A 21,019-nucleotide genomic window follows, 5' to 3' on the forward strand; every position below is an offset into this window, starting at 1 on the left:
GGCCTTCCCAAGGAACATAACCATCATGCTTATCTTCTGACTGTACATATTACATCCATTCTAGCATGTCTACTTCTCTGAACTTTTTAATTTCTTTATCCATCATCTGACATTGCAGTTCATGCACTTCAATTTTGCTCAGCTTGGCCACTGTCTGTACCATGCCATGTACTGGGAGCCACCTTATTAGTTTGTACAATCTCCTGAGGTTCTTTCCAGGACACTAAATCCTTTATCTCCAAAGAATATTCTCAGGTAAATAAATTCTTCCCTTTCCAATTCTATGTTCCAGTCCCTTTGATAAAGAATCTTCTAACACAGTGCCACTCATACATCCCAGATGGCTACTGATACATGTCAGATAGGTTTGCAGCATCTTTAAATTACACTACTTTGTTTATGAAGCCAAGTGCATCCTCAGTTGCTTGATATTGTGACTTAAAACCTAGGTATAAGCCAAGTGGCCAGGAGGGAAAGTGAGGGCAGATCTTGAGTGGTATATCTGCTGCCTTTCAGGATTATTGAGATGACTGCTCTTAGCAAAAAGGAATGGAACACTTCTGCAGGCTTAGAAGGTTCAGAAGAGTCAGAGGAATCAAAATCTTCAGGAGCAATCATCCGCATGTCTAGATTCTGTGTGTTAAAGCATCAGATTTTCCCAATGGGGGCAATGCCCTTGGTATAACAAATCTGCCAAGTTTAACCTCCTTTGAAGTTAGTCGCACAGACTAATAAATCTCAGGCCTCATGTTTGGCTTTCTCTGCACTCCTGCTGCAAAACGAGGGCTTCTTTGCCTCTACCAAGGAGTCCCTTTGGCTTTCACATCTCATTTTTATTTCATTCTTATTTTCTTTATCATTCTATTATCATTCTGTAGAGAAATTATAGCCCATAAGAGTGTGACAGAGAGGGGACTGGAATTATAGAAATTGAGGAAGGTATTAATGGTCTCCTTGCTCCTGGATGAATTCATGTCCATGTTCATAAGAGTGCACTCTCACTTGTGAATCCCATCATATCACTTCCTTTCCCTAATCTCTTCAGGATAAACCATATATATATATAACAAGACTGTATTATCTATTCCCCACCGAAATAGTAAACTCATTTCCTGTTGCTCCCTTTTGTGGCATTTTAAATTCTCAAAAAATATGTAAATATAGAGAAGATCAATAATTATCAACATATGTCCAGTCGTGTTTTGGCTCTGCCCAAAACACGATTACTTTAAGGTTACTTTAGGATTACTTCAGAGCTACTTTAACCCCTGAATAGTATACATGAAAATCCTAAACATAACATTTCATCGGTGAAAAAATAGCATAAGGACTAAAAAAAATACAAAATAAGACAAAAGCTTTTCCAGCTATCCACCCACAAATTTAACAATAAACCCTTAATATTAAAAAATCTAGTCAGTGTATATATCTGCATGATGTATCATAATTTATTTCCAAAGTTGTTTTATTGAAATCAGAATCCCAACAGGGCTCAGAATATTGATAGCTTGGTTGATTATTCTCTTGTCTTTAAATCTATAGGTTGTCCCTCTCTCTTTTTTCCATGAAGTTTATTCTTCCTTGTGGGTGGTCATTTGCCTTGTAGAGTTAACAAAATTTTGCATTTTTCTGTGTGTATTCCTGTTTTATTTTTAACATATTTCTCCGATTTTCATGTTTTTCTTTTTTAACAAATTAGTGATCAGGAACTACAGTTTTGATTCAGATTTGATTGGTAAGAGTTCTTCATAGTTGATGTGCTACACTTCTTATTTCTTCACATTAGGGAGCACATAATATCTGGTTGTCTCAAGTTTTATGTTCTTAAAATTAATCACTAGGTTCATTCACTTAAAATCCCCCTCGATGTGTTATGATTCTTAAACACTAATACATTTAGATGTACTGTTTTCTCTATGGTTTTGAGTGCCCACAGCATACTTTACTTATATAGCATTATAATAATTATTTTAAAGAAATAAAGCAATTAACAAGGATTAATGTGCAAGAATGCTTATTATAGAATGTTTGGGGATAGAAGAAATTAGAAACACATTTAATATCAAGTAATAAAGGCACAGATAAATTATGTGGTACTTGCATAAGATGGAATGTTTTGTAGGTATTAACATGCTTTCAAAAAATATTTAATAACATGGAAAATGTTCTTAATGTAATGCTACATCAAAAAGTGCTGAAGACACAGATTGTTCCTTAAGAAAATACAAAAGCTTATCAAATGTAATTTCAAGAGCAAAGAAATAATATGTAATTTTAACTTCCTAGTGTTTCTGAGCGTCTGTAAATATACTAAATTTTAATTTAGGATAATGGATAATAAGAACCAATATTACTAAATATCAACAAACTGATTTGTAATTATATATGGCTGAATAAAGTTGTTTCTTTTGCCCTTTTCTCAGTAATTTGGTGCCAACAACAAAAGTAAAAATTAATGAAAAATATTTTAAGTGCATCTTCAGTAAGAATAAAAAATAGTTTTTTACCTCTCAAAAGAAGATTTTGTTAGCATAAGGAAATATGACCAAACTGAGGAAGAACCGTGAGATCATAAGATTAACAATACAGATCTCAATAACACAAAACAAAGTTCTAAAATTAGGTGACTATCCTTGTGTTTCCTGAATTAAAGTTTGGGAAAAGGAGCAGGTTTCTTCAGGAGAATTAATGAGTGCTAAGAAAACACATCGAAACCAAATTGTATGGATAAGGTTTTCTCGTATAGAATTGCTGGCATAGCAACCAAGTGAGGACAACTCGAAATCCCCATAAGAATGACAAATAAATTATGAAGAATTCAGAATATGTGCTATGAAGGTATTTTGAAAAAGTTATAAATCTATAAACAGACATGAAAAAGTCTCTAAATCTTACCATCAAATAGAAAGCAAAATCCAAAACAATACAGAATATTAGTCCAATGTTTATATTTCCATCAATTTGAATAGTTTACATTTAACAAATTTCATGAATTAAACATATAGACAAAACATTCATATTATTTTTATTTTAAATTTTGTTTTGTTGAACACTGGTTAGTTTGAGCATTTCATTGTATTTATCACATTTTTTACATTTGCTTTCCTGAATTTCTTCTTCCTGGCATTTATTCAATATAATATTTACCTTTCTTTTTTAATGAAATCTTTGCCCCTATATTGATTATTTTGCATTGCAGAAGTTATTTCTCTATTTTGAGATTTGTTTAAACTTTTTGAAGCTTTTGGTGTTTAACCAAATCATTATGTCTGCTTTTACTGTGTAGCTCAGAGTTTGTTATCTCCTGTATTATTTGAGTAATTTTATGCTCTATATATTTAAGTCCTTATTCCATCTGAATTTTATTTTGATTTGTATCTTAAAATCTATATAAGGAGACAAACCATCTGCTAACTAAAATGTACATATGTATTTTACATTATCATATCATGATATTTGTGCCCTACAGAAATCTCTGAATAAAGCATACTACTGTAGTTGAGGGGACGGGCAGGGGGACAGCGTGTCCTTAAAGAGAATAACTTACCATCAAGAGAAGAGTAGGTCCTTCGAGAGAAAACAGAAACCTAACAGAAAATGTTAACTTGCTGGACAAGAGAAAACACGTTTCAAGTTTCTCCTTAACCACTATTCTACAGAATGCCAAGCACTTGAGAGTATTCACTTTTGACAGTAGGGGATAGAGTGTATTAAATAATTTTGATACTCACTAGCTGATCCCATGAAGATGGGCTGCTGCTTCGGTTGCTTTGGAAAACCATAAATATCTATTTAAAACTCAGTTTGTGAACATCTGTGGTTAAGTTAACCAAATATTTTATCAACGTTTCTTCATGCATTCTCAGTTCCATGAGGTGAAAACGTGCTTCATTTTCCCCCCCTCAGTCCACCATTCCCCAGAGGAAAGTTCTCCTTCGTTTGCAGCAGATCAAATGTTGGGCAATTATCAGCTTCATCTTGACTTGTGTCTTCAGAAATGTTGAAAGGAATCTGAAACTAGTAACTGATAAATAACTACGTCACTTTCTGGATTAAAAAAAATCTTGTAATTTGTAAAAGTGACTGTTTCATGAAGTTACAATTTTCTGTAGATTGGATTTTATTTTCCACCTTCTTTCACTTAACTATTTTCTCATCACACCTAGTTTCTATTATTTTCTTCTGAATTCTGAGAAAAATTGAGTATGTATGTATGCCGAGTATGTATTTCATTGCATTGATTTTCTAAGGAACATAACTTGCTGCTTACTGCTATCACAATGATTTTAAATTTGATAATTCTGTTTTTAATCAGGAATAATAATTTCTTTTTAATCTCTAGAATAATAAAGAGGCAATGATAGCTTTGAATCAGGTCGAAAATGGAGTGGTGGCTAGACTCTGGGTTTCTGGGGTTCTAGGTATGTCCCAACCACATCTGGGGCTTCCCATGTCTAGAGGTGCCTCAAGCAAGGAGGGCGTAGCTCACACTTGGAAGGCCCCTATTTACTTTGTCACGTTCCCCAGGGTGGGAGTCAGCTTGCTGAACACCTTCCCGTTTGCACCAGAGAAAACATAAGAACCCAAGTTTTTGTCTATCCCCATCTCTGCGTCAGGTCCAAGCCCTTTTCCTAGATATATGGTAACCATTCTTTATTCCATAACCCTCATTTGAAGCCACTTCTGACCTGCAATGAAGATGAATAAAGAAAACCTGGACCATTGTTCTACATCATGGACCACAGCTCACATTTGGACTATTCTTGCACATGGACCAGTAAAATGTATAGGACCTTAAGCCCATGTTCTTCATTTGCATCAAATGATGACCAGTAGACTGATTTTCCATCACTTTTCTTGTAGCAGGAGATGACTTAAATAAATAACTTAGGTAAAAAAAGAAAAGGAGAGAAAAAAAGGTAAAGTTAAGAGGAAGACCATGTATCACTCCCCCTTTTCTTGTTGCCCTAGATTCCAACCTTCCAAGCAAGGAATCATAACATTTATATATATACACACACACACACACACACACATACATATATATATAACATATACATGCACATATATATACACACGTTATTTATGTTTTGTGCAAATAAACATTCTGCACACTATATAAAAGACAAAAATTGATCAGTTACAATTAAAGTTCCCACTACTCAGCACTGTGCAAAGAGAAAATTGGAAAAATCAGTTCGAGATTAGTTCTCATTCTGATGCAATGGTCTCAGCAGAGGTGGATCTAGAGGAAGTGTAAGGTGGCAGGTCTTCTATGATGAATGGCTTATTAGAGGAGAGTATGAATTGGTAATAAAAAACATGGGATTTCAATTCACAATACTGATATAATTTGTGAGGTGAAAATAGCTAAGAATTTTTCAAAAATAATGACAGACACCAAACCATAGATCAAGGACTCAGAGGAGTCCAAGTGGGATAAATAATAAAAAAACTTTCACCTGGCATGTTGTGTTCAAACTACAGAAAATCAAAGAAAAAGTCTTGAAACACACACACAGAAAAACAACACCTTACCTATGAAGAAAGAAGTATAAGATTTATAGCAGACTTCTTGTCATCAACAATGCAAGCAAAAAGAGAGTGGAGAGAAGTATTTAAAATGTTGAAATAAAGGAATCACCAAGCTAGAATTCTGTATTAAGGAAAATTGTTCCTCAAAAATGAAGGAGAAATAAAGACTTTCTCAAATGAACAAAACTGAGGAATTTTTCACCAGTAGATCTGCCTTTCAAAAAATGTTTAAAGAAGTTTAATTTTTTTAAAGCTTAGAGAAAGAAAGTGATGCAGGTTAGAAACTGAGATCTACATAAAGAAATGAAGGGCATTAGAGAGGGAACACATAAAGGTAAAATAAACCCTTTTATTTTTCTTTTTCTTACTTGATTTAATATAAGTGTTCAAACTAACAACAGCAATAATATACTGGATGAGTATAGCTTATTGATAAGTGAAATGAGTGACATCAATGTTAGAAGGGATGAATACGAAATATTTTAAGGTACCTACACACTCATAAAATAATATAGACCTATTTAGAAGTGGACTTGTAAATACATGTTGTAAATACATGTTGCCATCCTTAGGGCAACCAATAAAATCATTTTTTAGAAAGAAGTATAACTGATTTATTAAGAAATGAGAGAAAACAGAATCATATAAAATGCCCAATTAAACCAGATAAGGCAGAAAAGGGTAGAATATTAAAAAATAAGAAATAAGAAGTGCAATGAATAGAGAACAGTACAGAAAGGGGAGAGATTAATCCAACTATACACATAATCGCTTTAAATGTTAATGGATTAAATGCAACTATAAAAATTAAAAACAGAAAATGACAGAGGGGATTAAAAAACAACTGACTATATGTTGTCTGCAAGAACCCCACTTTAAAAAGAAAGACATAGATTATAAGTAAAGTGATGAAGAAAACTATACCACACTAACACTAATGAAGGGAAAGCTGGAGTAGCTATATTAATGTCAGGCAAAGCAGACTTCAAACAAGGAAAATTATCAGGGATAGAGAGAGGCATTACATAACGATAAGGGGGTCAATTTTCTAAGAAGACTTAATCCTTAATGTGTATGTGCATAACAGCAAAGTACCAAAATAAGTGAGGCAAAAACAGATAGAATGGCAAGATGAAATAAACAGCTCTATTATTATAGTTGGAGACCTCAACAGACCTCTATCAGTAATTGACAGATTCTGCTTACAGAAAATCAGTGAGCATACAGTTGAACTGAACCACCATCATTATCAACTGTATCTAATTGACATTTATAAAGTACTTATCCAACAGCAGAAGATTACAGTCATCCCTTGGTATCTGAGGGGGATTGGTCCAGGAGCCCCTGCATATACCAAAATCTGCTGATGCTCAAGTCCCTCATATAAAATGTAGTAGTAAAATGAATGGAAATTTCAATCCAAGTTGATTGAATCCACAGATGCGAAACCCAAGCATTTGAAGGGCTAATTAAAATCACAATAAATACATTAAACGTAAGATTTAATTTAGCTAAATAGACGATTATTATTATTTATTTATGACATACCCAATTTAACAGGACATAGAAAGTCTGAAGTATAAGTGACAGAAAGAATCTAAGGGGAGAATACTGATCAAAAAGAAATGGATTTAGTTATAATAATATCAGAAAAAGAAGTCAAAAATACTATCAGTGATTAAAAGATATTTACTATGATCAAATGTATGAATCATTAAGAAGACCTAGTAACTCCAGCTTCTCAAGTTTCTATAAATATAGCAACTCAGTCTTCACAAGGGAAAATTGAAAATCCACAAACTGGGAAATGTTCTCACACTTCTTTCACTTAATGCTATGTCAAAAAATATTTATAGATATAGATAGGTAGATGACAGATAGATGGATGAATGGATGTGTGTGTGTGTGTGCACATGCACATGCATATGTGTATCTTATAAGAGTCTTGAATCAGCAACTGAATTATTGAATCTGACACTGACCTGGGGTAACATTCAGACACTTCAAAAACATCTAGATAAGTGGTCTGAGGTATCAATAACATCTATTAAACAGAAATGATACCCTCTCAAGTTGTTAGCATGAGAGATATGGAGGTCAGGTGATAAGCTGAGTTCTGACCCAAGCCCAACTCACAGTGTGCTCACCGGTTCATAATGAAATTTGTGGATATTTGTCCCGTTCCTGATATATAAGTGGAAAAAACACAGTTAGTGATAGAACACCCCTTGTCTTGCTTTTCAAATTTGTGTAGGAAAGCCAAATGAAACTGAACTGAACTCATCTCCCATTCCAACAAGCTTGAAATCAACAGCAATACTGCATTTCTGGAATTATTGAAGAGATGTGTATTACTGTCAAAGATATGAAAAATGTAGTAGTCGTGATTCCTAGATATCCCCATTTAATTTGCTTACATGGCTTTAGCACAACAGTGATGGATCATGGCACATAAACATGGACTCCTGTATATTTAACAGGTGGCAGCCTGATTTTGAATGGAAACTGCTATGTCTACATATGATACCCTGACTAAAAAAGCTTATCATAGACATTACCATTGGAGATTTAGGTGTGCATCTATTGGTTTGGAAAATAATAAGTAAATTTTCAATCTCCATTAAGTGTGTGTGTGTCTACGTGTGTGTGTTTATATGGTAAGGACCAAGGACGATAGTTCCACCTTCATGGTTTTATATAAGTATTATATCAACTCTCTTGCTTTCTATATAATACTGTATATAGGGCATTTATGATCTCAATAATCCATAGAAGATACCAGTAATTTGCTATATTGATTACATCAGAGTGCTCATTTAACCCCTTTGGGCCCCCACGGGAGTGGAGAAAGACTGGACAGAGAGGGAGAAGGGGCCATTGAATGTACAGTATTTACTATGGGATTTAACTCCTCAAAGGCCTCCCAGTAGCTTCAGATCTGCTCAAGAATCCTTCATGTCCTCCTGGTTTGCAGTGAGTGGCTCACAGCTTCAAGGCCTCCTCTGCCAGATGGAGAACTATTTCAAACATCCTGCCTCTCTTTTGTACTGTAGCAATGCAGACAGGAGACCTGACCCCATTTTCAGGTTCTAAAGAGAAATTCTAAGTACCTGAAAGACTGAGGAACATGGTGGCTTTTATTTAAGATGTGGAGATAGAGAGCACATACCTGGACTTGGGCCTGCAGCAGCACCAAATTGCACCAAGAGTTCCCTTCATTTTCTCTCGCATCTCTGTTTCTCCTTTTCTCTCTGCTGGGTTAGCCACGGGGACTCCAAGTTCTTCATTGTGTGGTCCTGGTACCAAGATTCTCCTGGGAATTATAAAGCTATTCACCTTCTACATCGAGCACTTCTTATTTTTTCCCCAGCAACATAAGTCATCCTTAAGAGGGGTCAGGGTGCTAGCTCTTAAATATATTTGTCATCCCTTTGTACATTAAATTCTCTTTCTTGGAGACTGCTCCTGACATGGTGTTCACTGTGCTCTCAGCTGGCCTCCTGAAGTTCTGCCCTGCCTTCCCCACCAGGTACAGTTCAGGAGCTGCCTACCTCAGGGTGATAGGTTATCTTCTAGTTGCTTTATTCCTTTCCGTTTTACATTTAGAGAGTATAATGGGAATACATAAACTTCTCTGTGACCACAGCTTTATTTGCAACCCACAGGTTTTGTTATGGCATTTTCATTATCATTCAATTAATAAAATTCTAATTCCCATTGCGACTTTATCTTTGACCTACATAACGATCAGAAGTATGTTTTTAATATCCAACTATATGGTAAAATATTGGTTATACAGGTTTAAATTTCTTGCTTATTCAGAGCCTTGTTTTATAACCAGAATATAGTCAATTTTATAAATGTGCCATGTGCACCTAAAAATTTCTGCATAATATATATATTCCATCATTGTTGGTGCAGTGTTTTATGTAAATTTAGGCCAAAGTTTTTAATGATGGTATTCAGATCTTCTATAATCTGATTTGTTGTTGTGGTTCTATGTTCCTGATCTAGGTAATTCAGATTTTTCTATTTCTACTTAGATTTTTGGAATTTCCCTTCATATATTGCATTGAAGTTTAGACTTATAATATATTCCTTGTAAAGTAACAGTGGGTTTTATTATCCTGCCTTATCGCCAGTGATACTTTATGCTTTCAAATCTATGTTAACATTAAAAAATCTTCTTCAATTTTACTTATTGTTGTTATGACATAATTTTTGAATCCTTTCATTTTCAATCTGACTCTTGTCTCTCGTAGGTGGCACAGAATTAGGTTTTTGGTTTGTTTCAATAATCCTTGTCCTTTAATTTCAGTATTTACAGTTAATGTATTTTCTTATAGACCGTTTACTCCTTGTTTACTACTTGTCCCACCTTGTTACGTTCCTTTTGCTCTTCTTTCTTCCTTTGAGATTTCTTCAAATTCCATTTTCCCTTGTATTAGCTTGTTATTTTTACATAAGTAGCAGTTACACGTGTACCATGACTTATTAGCTCTTTTACTGCTTCTCAAACAATGCTGAGATCTTAAATTTCTTTTACTACTTTTTCCTCTTCCATTTGTTTTAATGCATTCTAATTTTTGATATATTTTATTATTACTCTTGTGTGCTGTTAGATTTTACTTAGGTTTATCCACTTATTTATCCTTTCTGTTATACATAATTCTTTATAAAGTCCTTATTTTCATCTGTGATAATCTTCCTTCTGCCTGCAGGTCTCCCTTTAGAATTTAATTCAGTCACTTCTGATGAGAACATATTTTCTAAATTTTGTTTGTCTGCAAATTTCCTTATTTCATCTTTCCTTCCAAACAACATTTTCTCTGCCTCTAGAATTCCCAATGGGCAGTTCTTTTCTTTAGCACTTAAAAATGTTATTCCATTATTTTCTAGTATCCAGTCAGTTTCGCTGAGAAGTAAGCTGTAATCTTAATCCTATTGTTCCTTTGAAAGTAATCTCTCTCATTTTCCTCGGGCTGCTTTTAAGATGTCATGTTTTTCTTTGCTGTTCATGAATTGTACTGTGGTGATCTTAGGTGTGGTTTTCTTTGTATTTGTTCTTGTTGCTTTTTTTTTTTTAGTGCTTATTGAATTTAAGGCTCCATATATTCTTTTTAGTTTTAGAGAACTCTCAGCTGTTAATATTTCTGAAATATTGTTTTCATCCCAATCTCTCTCTCCTTTTTTCTTTGGACTCCAGTTTACACATATGATAAAAATGTTTACTGTGGCCCGTATGTCTCAAATGCGCTTTTGTGTACTTTTTATTCTTTTCGTTTCCCATGCTTTAGTCTTAATATTGTTACTACTCTATCTTCCAGTTCACTTACCTCTCTTTACCTGTGTCCAATCCACTACCGAGTTTTAAATTTCGTATATTTTTAATTCTATCAGTTCAACTTCAATCAGTTTATAGTTTCTAGTTGTCAAGTTAAATTCTTCACCTTGTCATCTATTTTCTTGAACTTGATAATATTTACCGAAATATGTATGAACTTGAACGTTTGGGTCATCTATGATCCTGATTCTTTTATGTTTTTTATTCTAATTCTCCTTTTCTTGGTAGTCTTGGTGGTTCTTCAGTGAATACCAGACTTGGGATATGACAAGTTGTAGAGAATCTGAATGACATTACAGTTGTCCTTTGAACAACCTGGGTTTGAACTGCACAGATCCACTTATGCATGGATTTTTTTCCAATAAGTAATACAGTACTACACGATCTGTGGTTGGTTGAATCCTCAGATTCAGAACCACAGATAAGAAGGGCCGACCATAAAGTTACATGTGGACTTCTGACTGCACAGGGAGTCAGCGTCTCTAACCCCTACATTGTTCCAGGGTCAACTGTATTTTCTTGAGGAGAGAATTTCCTATTCTTAGGTAGGGAGCAGAGGGGAAGATCACCTCAGTCACTGGACCAACTTCATACTCATTTTCCTTCTTTATAAGGTTCAATGTAGATGTTGCATCAACCTTCCTAACACATAGACACACAGACACACACACACACACATATGTAGAGAATTCCAATGTCCTAATTCATATCATTAGTTTTCCATTGGGCCACAAATCTTTCATAGGTTCTGAACCCCAATTTTGTCTCTTCAGCATTATGAGCCAACTAAGTCTTTGCTTTGACTTCAGTTAGCTTTTGTTTGACTTCTTAGCATCTTGTCTTGTCTACCTTTTATACATGGAAAATACTGCAAGGGAACACTGTTGCTGAATCCAGCTCCGTTCTCTGAATCTTTACTCTCTCTGTGATTTTGGTCCTTAAAATTCTAGCTGCCTTGTTATTTCTCAATTCCAACTCTGGTTTCCTTAGCCCTATGACATTGTCCTAAGATCTACTGGCTTTTCTACCTCTTAGGAGCCACATTTCGTTTCTCAGACTTTTGCTCTTCATCAGTAGTTTCTAAATGACTGGGCTAGAAACGCATGTGCAGAATATTGTTCTCACTTCAGTGAGTTTCTTTCTCTATTTTACTTTTCTAGGTCATGGCTACCTCAGTAGCTTTCTAACACTCACAGTCAAATGTTTCTTATGATTTATCTGGCCTTTCTAGTTCTGGGGTAAACATTTTCATACCTTCCAATCCAATTTGAGTAATGTATTGTTTTTACAGTGCATTAGTGGAAATTAAATGGTAAATTCAGTCAGTCATTTCATACATCAGAAAGGAAAATCAGTCAACACAACTGTCTGACTGAAATGAATGAAGAAAACAATTCAAGGTAAACAACTGTCCCAGTAGACTTGTATAAATACAGTAGTGGTGTCAGGTGCAGAATTAATCTTTCCTCACCCTTAACTGCAGAACACTCTGCCAGCCAATTCAGTCACTCAAATGATACTGAATTATAATATTCCAGTTTCATTTACTCTCAGTTACTGGTGACTGCCCTTCCTTCTCCTTCATCTGTCCATCAGTGGAGAATGTCAGAGCAGGAGAATAGTAATATTGGCATATTGTAATGCACTGTCTTGAATTCTACAGCTTCAAAATTCTTAGGCTAACTCAATGATCTTAAAGAGCCTGGTGCAGAAAGGATATGTGAATTAAATCCCAGACCACTGGCTGACCCTTCCAGCACTGACATCCCTTATTCCTGGTTCTAATATATCACAGAATACTCAAGAGGAAAGTTTTGAGCGGTCAGCAGAAATATGGCTCCAAAGCAGGCAGATGGAAAAGAAATGTTGTCATCTGTGAACCACTTGAAAGTTGACTTGTCTTTTACTCATAAACCAGATTCAGTGTGAATTCTGTTCTGCTAACTGTTAGAGAATCTGTTGGAGGAGTGTGGGCACTTCTTTTGAATTTTTTACTATCTAACTTTTTGGTTTTTTAACATCTTTATTGGAGTATAATTGCTTTACAATGCTGTGTTAGTTTCTGCTTTATAACAAAGTGAATCAGCTATACATATACATATATCCCCATATCTCTTCCCTCTTGCGTCTCCCTCCCTCCCACCCTCCCTACCCCACCCCTCTAGGTGGTCACAGAGCACGGAGCTGATCTCCCTGTGCTATGTGGCTGCTTCCCACTAGTATCTATTGTACATTTGGTAGTGTATATATGTCCAAGCCACTCTGTCACTTCATCCCAGCTTACCCTTCCCCCTCCCCGTGTCCTCAAGTCCATTCTCTATGTCTGCGTCTTTATTCCTGTCCTGCCCCTAGGTTCTTCAGAACAATTTTTTTTTTTAGATTCCATATATCTGCGTTAGCATACGGTATTTGTTTTTCTCTTTCTGACTTATTTCACTCTGTATGACAGTCTCTAGGCCCATCCACCTCACTGCAAATAACTCAATTTCATTTCTTTTTATGGCTGAGTAATATTCCATTGTATATATGTGCCACATCTTCTTCATCATTCATCTGTCGATGGACACTTAGGTTGCTTCCATGTCCTGGCGATTGTAGATAGTGCTGCAGTGAACATGGTGGTACATGTCTCTTTTCGAATTATGGTTTTTTTAGGGTATATGCCCAGTAGTGGGATTGCTGGGTCGTATGGTAGTTTTATTTTTAGTTTTTTAGGGAACCTCCACACTGTACTCCATAGTGGCTGTATCAATGTATATTCCCACCAACAGTGCAAGAGGGTTCCCTTTTCTCCACACCCTCTCCAGCATTTATTGTTTGTAGATTTTTTAATGATGGCCATTCTGACTGGTCACACAAAAAACTCTGGCATGGTGTTCAGCATCTAGCTAATCCTAACATGCAGACATTTATGAGAGTAAAGTCAGGTCTTTGCCAGAGTGGGTTGCGTATTTGGGCAACTGGGTCAGATCAAGAAGGGCAAATGTAGGCTGCCAGAGTAAATAAGGAGAGGAAAAACAAAAAGAGCGAGACATATCATTCATCAGTGATTTCCCCCCCAATATTCTTAGCCTCCACCTATCTCCATCTTACTGGTAACACAGGAAATAGACTGAAGAATCAGGTAAAAGGTCTCTACAGAAACTGAGGTAATATAGAAAATAAAAAAATGAAACATAAAATTGTAAATTTTCTTCCTAGGGATAATTGAGATGATACTTCAATAATAACATAAGATCAGGTGAAGTCTAAAGAAATTTTAGAAAACCCGGATAAAGTAAGAAGACATCTCTTCGCCAGCATCCGAATGTTAGAGAGACACCGAGACATGTGGGCCAAGTTCCGGAGAGAAGGGAAACACAGACACAAGCTTGACATTTGGTGCAGCTTTTCTCCTTGGGGCATTTGCTGATTCAACTCATACAACCTAGGAGCTGAAAAGCCAAGGAGTTCAAAAGACTCTAACCACAGAAGCCAAACGGCAAGAGCTCAAGCTAAAGGCAACAACTAATGGAATGACAAGCTACACGTATCCTTAGTCTCACAGGGCTGGGGGAACCATTACATTTAAAGCCTAACAAATACAAGGGTAGTTGGGAATAGGGAGAATCTAAACATTCACATGCTAATCCCAAAGGGCAACACCCGTAGAGGAAGGACAAGACAGAAATAGAGCAACCTGCACACAGAGTGAAAAACGGTTTTGAATGAGCTCAAACTGAGAATGGACTAAGGTTTCCAGTCCCTATAGTAACTGTCTGCCATGGGCAAAAGGAAATCTTTTCAAGAGAACGATAACAACATCCTGAATGTGGAGGTATCTTTATAGTTTCCTAAAATAAGTTAAGCCCAATTTTAATATAAAAATAATTGGACATACCAGGAAAAAGACTAAATGATCAAAAGCTCAAAAAGAAAAAAAACAGAAAGAAGGAAAAAAGAAAATATAAATAGACACAGGAGGACAAGAGTTAATAGGCCTTGGTTAAAAAACAAAACAACTACGATTAAACAAAGAAAACAGACACATGGCAAATAAGTGTATGAAAAGATGCTACACATTCCATGTCATCAGGGAATTTTAAATTAGAACAATAATGAGATATCACTACACACCTATTCAAATGTCTAAAATCCAAATACTGAAATACCAAAGTTGTTGACGATGCAGAACAACTGGAATTCTCATTTGTTGCTAGGAAGATACTTGGCAGTTTCTTACAAAACTAAACATACTTTTACCATACAGTGATCTAGTAATCATGCTATTTGGTATTTACCCATAGGAACTGAAAAGTTACATCCACATAAAAACCTGCACATGGATGTTTATAACAGTTTCTTTCATAATTGCCAAAACTTGAAATCAACCAAGATGTTTGTCAATAGGTGAATGGATAAACGAACTATGGTATATCGGTACAAAGGAATAGCATTCAGCAATAAAGAGAAAAGGCTATGTAGCCATGAGAAGACATGGAAGAAGCCTAAATGCGTATTGCTAAGTGAAAAAAAGCCAATCTGCAAAGGCTACATGCATATTATATGATTGCAGCTATATGAAATTTAGGAAAAGGCAAAAGTGTGGAGACAGTCAAAAGATCAGTGGTTGCCAGAGGTTGTGGGGAGGGAGAAAAGGATGGGTGAAGCCCGGAATTTTAAAGGCAGAGAAACTCCTGTGTATGGTTCTGTAATGGTGGATACAGGCTATTGCACATTTGTCAAAAATCATATAATGTACAAAACAAAGAGTGAAGTCTAAAGTAAACCATGGACATTAGTTAGTAATAATGTGTCAATATTGGTTCATTAACTATAACAAATGTATTACGCTAATGTAAGATATTAATAATAGGGGAAACTGGGTAGAGAGGTAAGGAGGTATGAGAACTCTGTCCTTTCTGCTTAATTTTTCTGTAAACCAGAAACGGCTCCAAAATAGTCTGTTAATTTAAAAAACAAATCTAGACCTGCATACAAAACTTGCACGTAAATCCAACCACAGCAGCATTATTCATAAGCGCCCCAAAGTGGAAATACCCCAAATGGCCATTTACTGTGAATGGATAGATGAAACATAGTAATATCTAGACCATGGAATATTATTCAGCCATAAAGAGAAATCAAGTACTGATGCATGCTACAACATGGATGAACCTTGAAAACATGCTAAGTAATTGTATGATTCCATTTGTATGCAATGTCCAGTCTAGACAAATCTGTAGAGACAAAGTATATTAGTGGCTGCCTAGGGTTTGGAGAAATGGGGGAGTGAGTGACCTATAATGGATTCTTTTTCTTTTGGGGGGTGGATGAAAGTTCTAAAATTGATTGTGGTGGTAGATGCATAACACATTAAATTGTACACTTTAAATAATATGGAAAGCAAATTATATCTCAATGAAACTATTATTTAAAATTATGATTAATGTATTAAAAAAGGACAACATGTACAATTTAAGCAAAACTTGTCTGTGAAATGCAACCAAAAGAAACTTCTAGAATTAAAAATGCTGAAATTAAGCACTCAGAAGATCGGTTGAACAGTACTTTAGTCAAACAAAAGAAAGGATTACAAATGTCAATTAAAAAATAACTACACTAAAATGTGGAAGGAAAATGATGGAAAACAGAGAAATAAGTACTTAAGACATATAGAGTATATATAAAACACTGTGTCTAGCCAGCCCCAAGTCACACAGCCTAGGGAGGAGACACACAGCCTACCTGAATCACAAGGACTTCTCCAAAGGAAAAATGAGGTTCTGATGCCAGAAGTGGATGGAATGAATTGCAAAGAAAAAGAACAATGGTAAAGTATAATCTAGATATACATCGGTAAATACATAGGTTCCCTGGGGTTGTGATCTGATACAAACAATAAAAAAAAAAAAAAAGATAAGACTCATAGTAGAGGCTGCTAGATTCTGCTGAGGAAAATGTCCAGGGAGGGAAGAGTTGATTTATTTCATTATTTTTTTTAGAGTCCACATATAAGTGACATCACGCACTATTTGTCTTTGTCTTATTTCACTTAGCATAGTGTCCTCCAGTTTTATCCATGTTGACTTAAATGATAGGATTCTTCTTTTTTAAGGTTGAATAATATTCCATTCTGTGTGTGTGTGTGTGTGTGTGTGTGTGTATATATATATATATATACCATATTTCCTTTATCCATTAATCTACTATGGACACTTAGGTTGTTTCCATACCTTGGCTCTTGTGAATAATGCTACAATGAACATGGGAGTACAGATATCTCTTCTAATAATGATGATGTTTCCTTTGGATATATACTCAGAAGTGGGAGTGAGGAAGAACTTATGACACAAATCGACCATGTGTAAAAGACGTTGTAGGAATGCAAAAGTCTGAACACCTAGCCAGAGTGTGGAGTATTTGGAAAGGTCATTGTTCAAGGTCATACATAGTTTAAAATTATGACATTTCAGTGAGCCTGTGTGCATGAAGGCTTGCTTATATTTTGGGATTTGAATATAGTGCAAAGAAGTGTTGCTAAATTTTCGATCAACATCAAAAACAGGGTGGAAATGTTTTTTCTTTTATTATGAAACTGCAGGAAAGGCAAGCCTAGAATCCTAGGCCCACTAGAGTCTTCCCTGATGATAGTGCTAATTTAGGAGAAGAAGAAGGATCCAAGGCCATAGAACAATTTTGAAAGCAAAATAAGACTGCTGAGCCTTCACCCAGTGTATGAGATTAAGTTTTAATGGCATATGATGAAGTGGCCATGACACAGCCAGCAGAGCTCGTTGAGTTGTTGAAAATGGCTCTTGAAGCTACAGGAAATGAACAGTAGACATAGAAAAAGAACAAGGTAAATCCCAAAGAGTGGAAGGACAAAATTAATCAAGAGAAAAGTCAAAAATAGAGAAGAAAAGCAGTAAACTTGACAAATAAAACCAAAAGCTTGTTCTTTAGAAAGACCAATAAAATAAGCAATATTTGGCAAATATGATAGTGATGGGACTAGCTATAAAACAGAGAGGTTTTTTTTTTAATTACAAAAGAATACCATGGTAGCTTTATACCAACACATTTGAAAATCTGGACAAAATGGCTGATTATTGATTAGTTATGTGCAGCCATTATTTACTCCTGTTTTGAGTAGAGAATACAAGTAGCTTTATGAAAATAGAAAATATAATCAAAGATATACACCTTAGAAAGACATCAGTTATTTTCCAATGTATTAAAAAATTAGAAGAGTCCTAATACAAAAATCAGATATGGAAAATTTACCCAAAAGTAACTAGAAGCACATTTCTTTTAAGATCTTAAGTTCTACCTCATATTAGCAAATAGATTCCAGCAACATATTTTTAAAAAGTCATTATGATCAAGAGGGATTTATCACCATAAAGCAGATTTTTTCCCTAATTGGGATTCGGGCAGATGAGCTATGGGACTTTTCAAATCTCCAAAAATAATGACAAGAATAGTGACAGAAAAATAGGAGGCTGCAAGCAAAAACATTCAGGAAATGAGGAGAAATGAATGAGATTTAATAGATGATTATGACAGCCAGGATAGTACAGTTCGTTGGCACATACTTCATACAAGCTGAGGCTTTGGTTTTTTTGTTGTTGTTTTGTTTTTGTTTTTTGTAATTAGGAGAAATGTCTTAGAAGCAGCACTGTGGGGGGGAAGAGAATGACAATCTAGTCTCTAAGCTCTACAACAGAGTTGTCCTTCTCTGAGGAGACAGTAAGGAAAGCTGTGTCATCAGGGGAAGTCAGTTTTTTTTTTTTTTTTTTTGGCGGTACGCGGGCTTCTCACTGTTGTGGCCTCTCCCTTTGCGGAGCACAGGCTCCGGATGCGCAGGCTCAGCGGCCATGGCTCACGGGCCCAGCCGCTCCACGGCACGTGGGATCTTCCCGGACCAGGGCACAAACCCGTGTCCCCTGCATCGGCAGGCGGACTCTCAATCACTGCGCCACCAGGGAAGGCCGGAAATCAGTTTTTTATTCAAGTCAGAAGATAAAGGAAACATTAAAGGAAAATACTGAAGATTGGGAATTTTGGTAATGACAGACTATATATTCTAAAGGATACACAGAAACTATTTGGGGAGTGAGGGATTGGAAAGAGACGGGAGATTAGATCAGATCAAGAGATGTAAGAGGTTATGGGGATAAAAATTAGTATTTAAATATCTTGAATGCTTGGACTTTTGGTAGTTACAGAGTAAAATGGGAATAAAAGCATGATGAGATTAATCCTGCTGGTCTTCTGGGGGAAGGTAAGTGGTGAAAACAGAGATATGGAGACACGCTGACTGCACTGGTGGGGAGTACTGGTTATACACCATACTGGTGGGCTTTCAAAACGCTAAATGGAGGTGGGGTCCTGGCTAGGGAAGGGGAAGTCTATGTCGACTTGGACAACAATTTGGGGGGGGTGGTGATTTATTAAATCCAAGAGAGTAAAATATATCAAAAACAGTGGAGGTCGGGAATCAGACAATGTGAAGAAGTTGGGGAGAGAGGAGGAATTGATTGGGGGTGGGCTGTCCCTGAGTCATTACCTGGTAGTGAGCACGCCTTAAAAGACAGAGCTGGGGAGTAGAGGTTTACCTAATGCAGCACTGGAATTAATTAGTTGAGGTAAAATATGTTTAGGAACATAGGAGTCTATCACTCACAAGTGTGGAAAAAAATTTCATCTCCCAGTAGAGACACTGCATTTTACACTTGCCATCAGGAAGATGAGTGTTGATGGGGGTCTGTATGATCATGGGCTGATGATCCATAACACATATAGTCATAAAGATAAATGGGTTCTAAGTGGATCTGGTGATAGATTCTATTCACACTTCTGGTACTTCTTATTAAAATGACTACAAACTCATTCCAGGGATGTATGTTCTTTGCAATTAAAGATGAAAACCAGGCCCCTTAATGAGCATTGTCTAGTATTAGCATCATGCTATTGACACTTTTCAGGAAGCACTGTTCGCTAGAGTCTTTTCGTAATTTTACAGATAATCATGAAGTGTAATGTAATCATGGGAAAGCATTTACAGGAAAACTTCATTTATTTGGCATGACTGGGAAATAAATGTTCCTACCTTATTATTTTAGATAACTCAAACATCCCCCTGGAGAATCCAAAATTTAAAGAAAAAAATCTGTTCTCAATGAACTTCTTTTACAATTTGTTGTTTCTTTAAATACGGTAAAAGAACATAATTTAATCCTTTCTTGACTACTTAGACTAAGCAGGCTAGAGTCATATCTGAAAGCTAGGTAGCCAAGGCCAAGATATTTAACTTCTCTCAACTTTCCTTTTCTCTTCTATAAAGTCAATACCAATTTTATAGGGTCATTATGAGAATTTAATGAGATAATGCAAAGAGAGCTTAGCTCCATTTCTGTCACACAGAACACAATCAAGCGTACCTATGATTATCAGTAGCCTCATCAGATCAGCACCTTAATTAGTAACATCAAAATCTGCCTCCACTCCAATCAAATAATGGCATCAGATCATATGACCCTCGACAAAATGACCCTAGACTACTGAGGTTTTGAATTACAGTTCCGTGTTTTTCAGTATCTTCACTCTTTGCTGCAGTGTGTGTGCCTATACACAACTGCATTAATTTTTCTCTTCAACCACTGGATTTTCTGTTTCTAATATATTCTGGTATAACAAACTTGATACCTGAATTTACTAGGACTGTGTAGACTAAGTATAAAATTAATTTTGAATGAGAGCCAGAGGGCCTCTGTCATAAGCAAAGTCATGGATATTAGTGTATGAAATTGGTGACATCCACGTTGGTTATTGAGAAACATTTCTTGAATTCATCTCAACTTTTCAAATATTTGTCAGGCATCTGTTATATAAAGTCTAGATCACTGTCATAGCCTTTTATTTCATGATCAAATGCATTAGAGCACTTAATATGTTCAAGATGTGCTGCTGTACTAGGTATTAGGAATGCAAAAGTGATAAGCTAGGCCCTACTTTGAATTAGGGAGGCTGACCAGAATCTTCGCCATTGTAATATCTTAAGATTGGTACGGAGGATCAGGCTTAAGTTATTTTACCTAGACCTGAGTTTTCTAGGGGAAATGATATTTAACTTGGTTAAGTAAGAGTCAGACAAAT

The 21,019-nt window shown here is 35.8% G+C and overlaps 1 protein-coding gene across 1 annotated transcript in view; it reads right to left on the reverse strand.

Annotated features, from left to right (window-relative positions):
• The window catches only part of LOC132434798 (uncharacterized), a 123,501-nt gene that overhangs the window by 13,748 nt on the left and 88,734 nt on the right, over positions 1–21,019 (reverse strand). The window contains exon 4 of the mRNA XM_069541250.1: positions 8,705–8,848. Coding sequence (XP_069397351.1) covers positions 8,705–8,848 — 144 coding nt within the window. The remainder of the gene's footprint in view (positions 1–8,704; positions 8,849–21,019) is intronic.

Source organism: Delphinus delphis, chromosome 12, assembly GCF_949987515.2.
Source record: "Delphinus delphis chromosome 12, mDelDel1.2, whole genome shotgun sequence".
Classification (NCBI taxonomy): Eukaryota; Metazoa; Chordata; class Mammalia; order Artiodactyla; family Delphinidae; genus Delphinus; species Delphinus delphis.